The sequence below is a fragment of the Anneissia japonica genome, unplaced genomic scaffold (assembly GCF_011630105.1).
Source record: "Anneissia japonica isolate Jap-2015-1 unplaced genomic scaffold, ASM1163010v1 scaffold699_len907043_cov185, whole genome shotgun sequence".
Taxonomy (NCBI): Eukaryota; Metazoa; Echinodermata; class Crinoidea; order Comatulida; family Comatulidae; genus Anneissia; species Anneissia japonica.
Genome location: NW_022722982.1, coordinates 138,113 through 149,393, shown reverse-complemented (window position 1 = coordinate 149,393; position 11,281 = coordinate 138,113). Strand labels below are relative to the sequence as shown.

The window sequence follows — 11,281 nt, the reverse complement described above, 5'->3', positions numbered from 1 at the left end:
CAGGCCCTAAATCATGAGAAAGTTAGTGAAATTAAAGGTGAGTTGGATACTTAAAATGTATGTAGGGAGTTTTAACCTCAATCTTGGAGCAATGCCATAGGCAGCTGTTGGGACAGTCCCACACAATTTTTCTAATGGGTTCACAAAGAATGAGGTCCACATTTCGAAAAATGGGTGCAAATTATGCAATTTCATACATAAAATGGGTCCACTTTTTGAAAAATGGGTCCAGATTTTTCATATTTTTGTGTAAAAATGGTAAATTTTTTAGAAAATGGGTCCACATTATTTGAATTTACGTGTAAAATGAGTCCACCGTGATATTGTCCCGCACTTTTTGTAAATCTTTACTACGGCATTGTCTGGGAGTGTCTTATTATGAGCTAGATACATGCACATTATAAGAATTAAAACAAAAACAATAAATACACTGAGTAATTGTGGTGGATAAAAAAATGAATACCTATAGGCCCTAATACCAAGTTGAACTCATTTTCCTCAGATTGACGTCGAGTGAATCACTTGTCCATTGCCTAGATGTTCATTTTTAATACCCCCTTTAATGTTGCACAATAAAATGTCTTCATAAAACATTAATCTTTATAATATTTTTTGTTTTTAAGAATATGTCCGGCATAGATACGGTGAAGCTGAGGTGGGGAAAGTAAATCGATACATAATAGAGAAGATAGCTGATCTACGGAAGTTGGAGCACCAAAATAAGGACACCACCATCATTAGTCTTGAGGACTAAAGATCTTCAGTCCTTATTTTGGCGCTCTGACTTGTCTGTATAGACAGCTGATCCTGTAAATACTAATAATTAAAACAGTTTAATTATGGCTTTACATAAGCCTTGCATAAATTTAACAAGCCTTTAATTCAGGGCCATTCAAAAGTCTCTTTATCTTGTTCCTTACAAGTTAATTGTTAAAACTAGTATCGATAAAACTTTAATTACATTACTAGATGATACCATTTACCATTGTCTGTATAGACAGGTGATCCTGTAAATACTAATAATTAACTGTATCATACAGTTCCATGAACAGTTTAATTATGGCTTGACTAAATCTTAAATGAGTTGTAAATGTTTGAACTAGACATATGAGGTACATGAGTTGATTTAAATTAAATGTTCAAGCCTTGCATAAATTTAACGATCTACGGAAGTTGGAGCGTCAAAATAAGGACAACACCATCATTAGTCCTGAGGACTAAAGAACTCCATCTTCAATCCTTATTATGGCACTCTGACTTGTCTGTATAGACAGGTGATCTTGTAAATACTAATAATTAACTGTATCATACAGTTCCATGAACAGTTTAATTATGGCTGGACTAAATCTTAAATGAGTTGTAAATGTTTGAACTAGACATGTGAGGTACATGAGTTGATTTAAATTAAATGTTCAAGCCTTGCATAAATTTAACAAGCCTTTAATTCAGAGCCATTCAAAAGTCTCTTTATCTTGTTCCTTACAAGTTAATTGTTAAAACTAGTATCGATAAAACTTTAATTACATTACTAGATGATACCATTTACCATTGAGTTTACTTATGAAATGTTTATCTATTTACAGAGTTTGCGGAATAAATGAAAGTGAATTTACTGCATTACCGTGTATAGTTTGCATTGTTGCATGGCGTCCTCATCGAACTGGGTCCTGTTGGATATTACTTAATGCTAATTGGATAAAATTCCAATTGGATAAATTTGGATTTTGGCAATTTCCAGCTAGGATTTATCTAATTGGATATTATTTAAATAATATCCAATTGGATAAATCCAAATTGGAAAGTACCAAAATCCGATTTTATCCAATTGGATTTTGGCACTTTCCAATTGGAATTTTATCCAATTGAAGTTTATGAAATCCAATTGGAATTTATCCAATTGGAAACAAGTCCAATTGGAAAATGCCAAAATCCAATGATGTATTTTCCAATTGGAAAGTTCCAAAATCCAATGATGTATTTTCCAATTAGAAAGTGCCAAAATCCAATGATGTATTTTCCAATTGGATCCAATTTGTTTTTTCCAATTGGAATGAATTGGCCATTTTAGTAAGGGGCACTGCTATTCTTTACAACGTGTTTGACACGTTACTGTACTACTGTACTACTGGTTTCTACTTTCTTGTATTTTAGTTGTATTTCCGTCATGCCTTTATATTGCGAAGCTGTTGGATGTACGAATAACTCAAGAATGAAAAATAAACCAAGATTTTTTAGGTTTCCCAACAACAATGCCGTATTGAGACAGAAATGGATTGCTGCATGCAGACGAAAAAATGCTGATGGCTCGAAGTGGAACCCGACAGGCAGGAACGTTTATTTGTGCACCAAACATTTTATTACCGGTGAGTCAACCGATTTGTTTCTATATGTTTCATCATAGGTCTATAGGCAATAGCCTACTAACATAGCCTGTAGGCTAGGCTAGAATAGAAATAACATTTGCTCCAATCCATTTATTAATTATTACGGTAGTAGTCTAGAGTACTCTACTGTACTTAAGGCCTAGCTAGGCCTAGCCGATCAATCGAAGAAAACCATGCGTCAAGGAAGGTTGTGTATTGTTAATGTCGTAAACTGAAAAAATATATATATAGGTACCATAACTATTAAAATTAACACTGCCCATTTGGGATGTAGGGCGGCGTATGAATATATCTCATTGTTATGCGGTCAGCCGTGAAATTGTAATGATCATCCCATGTGGTAAGCGGAGAACGACAGGGTGAGACTTGGGTATGATTCGTTGTAATTGGTGTCGTTGAATGATTAAAAATATAGCATTTCGTCAGGAGGTATGTAAATATGAACATAATCATTGTTATATTGTATTACACAGGAGTAACCTCATGTAAATATTGTTAGGCTAGATGAGTTTAGGCAGGCTGAGACTCTTTTACATAAATCTAAGATTTCATTGTTTATGGCTACTGCATAGAAATTGCAGGTTTATCATATATTGTTAAAATTATTGTTAATCAGTTATGATGTTGTTTTATCCATTATGCAACTTATTAAGGCCCTATAAAAATGTGTATTTAGGGACGTTTTTGTTTTGATGGCATCCTTCATCCGAAGCCTAACTTCTTGTTGAACTGTCATCTTAATGTAGGTCACCTTGCTTTAGGGTGCAGCTAGGCCGTCGTAGGCAGGCTGAGATTCTTTCAAAGTATAACCTATGATTTCATTGTTTATGGCTACTGCATAGAAATTGAAGGTTTATCATATATTGTTAAAATTATTGTTAATCAGTTACGATGTTGTTTTATCCATTATGCAACTTATTAGAAGAAAGATAAATTATGTTGAAGTTTAGAATACGGGTATCGGGTGTTGTAGTACATGGTTGCTCTCGCAGTTATCCATTAAGAAAGTAGAGTCGATGAGCGGCCGATGGTGGCGCTATATGTAAACAAAGTGAATAAGATGGCTGCGCCCATGGAGCTAGTGTGTAACGATTAACGAGTTGGTCTAAGATTATAGTTAATTATTGTGTCGCATAGGAATATAGTGTGATTATATTAGAATGTGTATTAGGTGAGTTTTTAAAGACTTTATAAATATTTTATCAAAGATTTCTGTGAGTCCTATGAGGTGAAGAGAAACTGTTAAAGTCTGGTACTCTATTGTAAGGAGAACGTGAAGTATTATAGTCTGTACATACCTCTGTTGGGTAAGTCAGGATGGCCAGGTTATACTTGATAATAGCTATTTTTTTATGTTTACATTGAAATTATATTGTTTGTTGGTGGTTTGAATATGCTATGAATAACAGTTAGTAGCATGTATAGTTTTGAAGTATAGGCCTGATGCTTAGATTCAAAATCAGCTCATCACTGTTGTTATGATATTATTAATGTGATATTAATAGTGATATTATTAATATTATTTTATGTTGTGATTTTACATTATTGAAGGTAATCTTACATGACTGCAATGAGTTGTTTGTTTATTGCAGGGGTTTTTTTTTTTGTTATGTTTTACTTGAGACTGGTGATTTGATTGTTGGAATTCAAGTTGGTTGAAGAATAAAGAAACATACAGATCAGCAGCCATATTGTTGTACAGTGTGTCTGTGTTCAAATCCCGGCCTACGACATTAAATTACTTTTTATTTTACAGGAAATTCAAACAGAAGAGATTATATTAACATTAATTCACTCACACATTTGTTCATTGTTTTAATTTTAAAGTTTACTTAACTTTTTCAACCTACATTTATTACACTTATAATTTTGTTTCAGGTAAAGCAATGAAACGACTGGTTGAGCAAGATCACCCAGATAGTGTCCCAAGTATTTTTAAGTTCAACCCAACAAATGAAGAGATGAACAGACAGAAAATAACAAGATACAATTCTGCTAAAGAAAGAGAACAGACAAAGGTTAAACAAACTAAGGGAAAAAGATTGGCAGTTAGAGAGAACAGGAAGAAAAAACAGCAACAAAAACTTGGGTAGGATATGAATGTGCCTTGTGAAGCAGTGCTATCTACCAGCAACATAGCTACAAGAGGCGTCATGTGCCAGTCACCAACCATTAGCACTGAAGTGCAGACTCAAACTTGCTCATTAGGCTTAGAGTTTGATTATGTAAATGAAATTAATAGTCTTCGGAAAGAAAGAAATGATGCCACTGAAAAACTTAAAATAACCAAGATTTTATGTTATGAAAAATTCAAAGATAACAAATCAAAATTTAAATATTATACAGGCATTGAAAGAGAAGTATTTGATAAAGTATTTAATAATCTAGAACAATCACTCCCAACTAATCAAATATTTGCTATGCCTTTCAAAAGTTCAACCCAACAAATGAAGAGATGAACAGACAGAAAATAACAAGATACAATTCTGCTAAAGAAAGAGAACAGACAAAGGTTAAACAAACTAAGGGAAAAAGATTGGCAGTTAGAGAGAACAGGAAGAAAAAACAGCAACAAAAACTTGGGTAGGATATGAATGTGCCTTGTGAAGCAGTGCTATCTACCAGCAACATAGCTACAAGAGGCGTCATGTGCCAGTCACCAACCACTACCACTGAAGTGCAGACTCAAACTTGCTCATTAGGCTTAGAGTTTGATTATGTAAATGAAATTAATAGTCTTCGGAAAGAAAGAAATGATGCCACTGAAAAACTTAAAATAACCAAGATTTTATGTTATGAAAAATTCAAAGATAACAAATCAAAATTTAAATATTATACAGGCATTGAAAGAGAAGTATTTGATAAAGTATTTAATAATCTAGAACAATCACTCCCAACTAATCTAATATTTGCTATGCCTTTCAAAGACCGATTTTTTATGACCCTTACCAAACTTATTAATGTGCAATTTGAGAATTTGGCAGATCAGTTTGGATCAATTAAGTCTACAGTGCATGCAATATTTTGGAAGTGAATTGATTTACTTTTTATAAAATTATCCTTTTTGATACATTGGCCAGACCATGATGCTAGTATAAAAACTCTTCCACATGTTTTCAGGCAGTATTTCCCTAGATTAACTGGAATTATCGACTGTTCTGAAATTTTTATTGAAAGACCTACACATTTGAAAGCCCGTTCCCAAGTTTATTCCAATTACAAAAAACATTCCACAATTAAATTTCGTATTGCATGTACTCCCCATGGTTCAATTTCATTTTTATCAAATGTATGGGGCGGTAGAGTATCAGATGGGGAAATTGTAAGAAAGTATGTTTTTCTTGATAGTAAATGCCATCATTATGGTGATCAAATATTAGCTGATAGGGGTTTTACTTTAGCTGATGAATTTGCTACTAAATGTGGTGTAGAACTTTTAATTCCAAGTTTCACTAAGGGCAGAAAACAACTGCCAGCTAGGGAAGTTGAAGTCACACGCCAAATTGTATCAATAAGAATCCACATTGAACTGGTAATTGGTTTTATGAAAAATCGGTTTACAATTCTTAGTGGCCCCATACCAATTACAATGATAAAGTCATTGTCAGATGAAGCAAATAATACTGAAATGTCCAGCATTGATAAAATAATAACTGTGTGTGCTGCTCTTGTTAATCTTGGTGACAGCATTGTGTACTGTACAAAGAAAAATGAATACCTTAAAACTGCATTCCGCCCAATGAACATATTGTAATTTTTACCATGCAAGATTTATAAGCATACCACTAATCGGGTAATTCTACTAAATTTAATCATTTCTGAGAAATTTTTTTTTTTATTGGACAGAATGCAGCTTTAAACTCTTTATTATTCATTATTGTTATTCGTACATCCAACAGCTTAAAAAAATAATGGCATGACATTTTATTTTTTATTTATGATTACAGTAAACATTACTTTACCTTTTTTTTTATTATCTGTTATTGTTGTTTACTGTACATTTAAACAATGAATATCCCTTTGTTGTAAAATACGGTTTAGCTTTGATACAGTAAAACTGTAGGGCCTCTGTACAATTTGCAGATATGTTCATCATGCTGTTGTATCTTGAACTATGAAAATTAATTTGAGATGCATAAGAATATGGTACTTACATTAACATTCATGTTGCTTGTATTGTAACGGCAACCGCGTTACCTTAAGATTGGGATACATTTTGACATTTCCTGGCAATGTCACGAACGCAGAAATTGCTGTGGAGCATGGATGTCTCGCCAGTTTTTCTCCTCTTTAATCTCAGACTCAGATAATTCGATAAGTTTATGTTTCAAATTGATGGATAAAGCTTAGCTTCGGGTTGAACCTTGGAGATGCAAATAAGTTTTCACCTTTCTTCATCTATCAAGTATTGTTGAATAAACACTTTAGAACATAGAAAGCGTTGAGACCATTTGTTGAGTTGTGCGACCCCCAACTACAGTGAAAACTTATCTCAGTGGTAAAATAGTAGTAACGGATTATCTTCTAAACTATGGCGTCCGAAAGGCTTGGAAGTACAAGGACAGGAAGTAGTAGGAGATCTAGATTATCAGAGGTTGAATTAAATGCTGCCCAAGCCAGAGCCGACTTGGCGATAGCAAAGACCAAGAGGCAGGTTGCCCAAGAGAGGGTGCGGCTAGAAATGCAGGAGTTAGAAAACAAAGCAAAATAGATGCTTTGAAGGTTGAAGAAGAAATACTAGTTGCGGAGGCAAGATGGTCAGTGTGGAATGAGTTAGAAAATGAGCTAATAGAAAATGAAAGGATACCTGGCCTACCATCCGAAGACCTTCAAGTTAAAACAGCAACATATGTTCTCAATCTAGGTCATAGAGAGGCAGCGCCAGATGAACCGGCTGTAAAACCTGTCATAGACAATGCTGTTGCAGCTAATTTACCCGATGAACCCGCTGTTGCGGACAATGCTGTCATGGCTAACATGTCAGATGAACCGGCTGTAAAACCTGTTATAGACAATGCTGTTGCAGCTAATTTACCGGATGAACCCGCTGTTGTAGACAATGCTGTCGTGGCAGCATGCCAAACAAACCAGCTGTAAGAGATAATACAACATATAATGACGGATTACAGCTACTTATTAACTCCATGAGATTACCTGAGATTAAAGTAGGAACATTTTCGGAAAATCCCATAGAATTTCCTTCCTGGCTCAGTTCCTTTAATAAATTAATTGAAGCAAAAACTGTCACGCCAGAAGAAAAGTTGAATCACTTGGTGAATCATTTGGCAGGAGAACCAAAAGACCTCGTGAAAGGATACCTTTAAGTTTTACTCCAGACTAAAGAGGCATATAATGAGGCTAAACGTGAGTTAACCTTAAGGTATGGTAACAAGTCCACAATTGATAATGCTTATAGACAAAGTTTAAAGTCGTTCCCAGATTGTGGCATAGACCCACTCGCACTGAGAAGATTCTCAGATGCCCTTAACGAAGCTGTCGTTGCAAAGAAAACGATAAAGGAACTCGACATCTTAGACTTTGCAGAAGAAAACAGAAAGTTATGGCAGAAGCTACCTTATGGACTACAGGACAAATGGAAAGCCGAATGTCAAAGATTCAACGACTTTCCAAACTTCGAGTGCTTTGCAGCATTCGTAAAGAAAAAGGCAGAAATAGCGACAAACCCTATATTCATGCCCGATCCAAAGCCTGCTGAGAGCAAACCAAAGAAACTAGTGAAAAGCCAAAGGCCTGTGCTTACTGCAATGCTGACCACGAGATCAATATTTGCACACTATTTATGAAAATTCCTAGGCATAAGAGAAAAGCCCTGTTCAGAGAAAAACATTTGTGCTTTGGGTGCGGTTCGTATGAACATTTATTAACCAATTGCTTGTCTAAGAAGCCTTGTAGAACTTGTAATGGAAAAGACCATGACTTTTCTTCATTTCGAAAAGAAGAATACCATGAACAAAGAGAAAGATACTGCAGATTCGAAATGTACAACCATCTGTGGTAGCAGTACCAGATGTAATGACAATTCGATGATTGTTCCGGTTTGGATGACATCATCTTCTGATCCCAACACTGAGATGTTAGTCTATTGTATTCTAGACCCACAAAGCAACACAAGCTTCATAAGTGATGATGCAGCAGCAAACTTGAATTTGAAAGGACAAGCAACAAAGATGAAACTTTCAACCATGCATGGAGCGACTGAGATAGATTGCAAACGATTTGTAGATTTACGCATAGCCAGTTTCGACAGAAAAACAGAAATAAAGATACCTGTTCTATCTAGCAGGAAATGCAGAACGGCAAGAAGATCTCAGATCCCTACTCCAATGACGGCACTTCAGGGGCCACACCTTACCAAGATATCATCTCAAATTCCTGCTCTGCAGAAGGGTGCTCCCGTAGCTATTCTCGTTGGGAATGATGTACCAAGAGCAGTGCAACCCAGAGATGTCATAGCAGGAGGTGAAGATGAGCCATATGCTCAACAAACATCACTAGGATGGGGCATTATTGGAACAGTTTGTAAAAATAAGGATGTTGAAAATTCCACAAGCTTCTATACTGCCTCAAGTGCGAAGGAAACTATAGGTACCATTCAATCAATGTTTCACCTAGATTTTGCAGAGTATAATAGTGACGCTCAAGGAACATCTGTGGAAGATCAACAATTCATTAAGATCTTTTCAGACTGTAATCAGCAACGGACACTATGAGATGCCACTCCCCTTGCGTAACAACGTAAAGACCCTTCCTAACAACAGATGCCTCGCAGAAAAAAGACTACAGTCCGTAAAGAAGAAATTTGATAAAAACAAAGATTACAAGAAAGACTACATTGACTTTATGGAAGGAATGTTGAAGGAGTATGCGGAACCCGTACCAGGCAATGAAATTGATCTCCGTCATGGTATGATCAAATATCTCCCACATACAGGCGTTTATCACGCAAAGAAGAATAAGATAAGGGTGGTGTTTGATTGTAGTGCACCCTTCCATGGTACCTGCTTGAATGATCACCTAATGCAAGGACCTGATTTATCAAATGGTTTAGTTGGAGTCCTGAGTCGATTCAGAAGAGAGGCGGTAGCTGTATTAGGTGACATTAAAGGAATGTTTAATTAATTTTACGTGGCACCTGAGCATAGGGACTTGTTACGTTTTCTGTGGTGGGAAAGTAGTGATCCCGAGAAAAAATTGATTGAATACAGAGCCAAGGTACATGTGTTTGGAGCCACCAGTTCGCTCGGAGTGGCAAATTTTGGTATGAAGCATGCATCAGATGATGGCGAGGAGTTCGGTTCTGAAGCACATGATTATGTCAGAAATGATTTCTACGTGGATGACGGTCCAACATCACGGGCAACTGTGGAAGAGAAAATCAAGCTCGTTGATTCTGCTGAGAAGTTGTGTGATAAGGCAGGATTGTTACTTCACAAATGGGTATCCAATAACAGGGAAGTCATCTCATCAATTCCCGCAGAACTGAGGGCAAAGGAAGTTCAACAGTTAAAACCAGGGGACAAACTACCCACAGTACAAGTGTTAGGAGTACTTTGGTGTGCAGAAACTGACTCCTTTTACTTCAAGATGGATTTGGATGAGCATAGTGTTAGCAGAAGAGGGATCCTAGCAACGGTGTATTCAGTGTATGACCCTTTAGGTTTCTTGGCACCGGTAATGTTAACTGGAAAAGCAATTTTGCAAGGGCTCTGCAAAGAAGGAATCTGATGGGATGACCCGGTTCCAGATGATTTCAAGGTTAAATGGACTAAATGGAGGAACGACCTCAACAAACTTGAAGCACTGCGGATAAATAGATGTATCAAGCCTGATAGTACAAATGTAGCTTCCCTAGAACTTCATCATTTCTCTGATGTGTCGGAAGCCGGATATGGCCAGTGTTTCTATTTACGAGTATTATACCGAGATGGTGGTGTGAATGTTTCATTTGTGACCGGCAAAGCTAGAGTGATGCCACTAAATAGACGAATTACCACACCTCGTTTAGAACTAACCGCAGTCGTGGTTTCCGCAAGAGAGTGCCTATTTGCGAAAGGAATTGAGACTAAATGGTGTTAAAGAGTACTACTGGACTGATAGCAAGGTGGTGATATGCTACCTGAAGAATGAGACAAAGCGTTTTAAGATTTATGTTTCTAACAGAGTGCAGTTCATACGTGATTTAACAAAGATGGATCAATGGAAGTATGTGCGCTCAGAACACAATCCCAGTGACGAAGGAAGTAGAGGCATGACAGCTGCCCAACTTGTCACCAATCCAAGGTGGTTGAACGGTCCAAAATTTCTATGGAACAGCAAATTTGAACCAAGTAAGGTGGCGGATGCCAACTATGATGACATAGAGGATATACAGTGAGAGAAACACAGCACCATGGCTGTAGATGTAATAGAAAACTTTGACTTTACTCAAAAGGTTTGACAGATATTCAACATGGGACAGGGCTTGCCGTTCTGCAGCTTATCCAGGGCTTGAAATTAAGCGTAATTTGGTAGCATTTGCGACCTGATTTTAGTAAATGCGACAGGGAATTTTTATTAGTCGCGCGAAGTGCGACAAGGTCATTTGCTTGCGCGACTAGTTTTTAATCCGTGTAAAAACGATTTTTCCTCCCAATTGTGGGAGTGAAACCTTCAATAGTACGCCGCAGTACTGTCTTGCATCATGCCCACAGCTTGGAAACCCATTCATGCATGCAAAGCAAGCTACTGAGTACATTTCACAGAGTTGTTTGGTGATTGCATTTACATTGCTGTGATTGGTAGGTTGAGTATTGTGTCAACCAATCACAAAGAGCTCTACTGTTGAAGCGTGACGGAGTAATCTGTTGTTGTGCCTGTGGTTCATGGTAGCGTTAATC

At 36.6% G+C, this 11,281-nt stretch overlaps 3 protein-coding genes across 4 annotated transcripts; all 3 read left to right on the top strand.

The window, feature by feature from the left end:
• Window positions 1-5: 5 nt before the first annotated feature.
• Window positions 6-4,531, top strand: LOC117112051 (52 kDa repressor of the inhibitor of the protein kinase-like). 2 transcript variants are annotated; one of them, XM_033255105.1, is made up of 3 exons: window positions 6-37; window positions 2,152-2,363; window positions 4,263-4,531. In XM_033255105.1, the coding sequence occupies exons 2-3, from the start codon at window positions 2,165-2,167 to the stop codon at window positions 4,475-4,477; spliced, it is 414 nt and encodes a 137-aa protein (XP_033110996.1). In that variant the 5' UTR covers window positions 6-37; window positions 2,152-2,164; the 3' UTR covers window positions 4,478-4,531. The 2 variants fall into 2 exon arrangements, with proteins under 2 accessions (XP_033110996.1, XP_033110995.1); XM_033255104.1 differs by lacking the exon at window positions 6-37 and having other exon boundaries at window positions 2,139-2,363.
• A 3,786-nt stretch (window positions 4,532-8,317) lies between these two features.
• On the top strand, window positions 8,318-9,322 carry LOC117112068. The gene has a single exon (XM_033255124.1). The coding sequence runs from the start codon at window positions 8,318-8,320 to the stop codon at window positions 9,113-9,115; it is 798 nt and encodes a 265-aa protein (XP_033111015.1). The 3' UTR covers window positions 9,116-9,322.
• A 343-nt stretch (window positions 9,323-9,665) lies between these two features.
• LOC117112067 lies at window positions 9,666-10,130 on the top strand. The gene has a single exon (XM_033255123.1). It carries the CDS (start codon window positions 9,666-9,668, stop codon window positions 10,128-10,130), a length of 465 nt encoding a protein of 154 aa, XP_033111014.1.
• The last annotated feature ends 1,151 nt before the right edge of the window (window positions 10,131-11,281 follow it).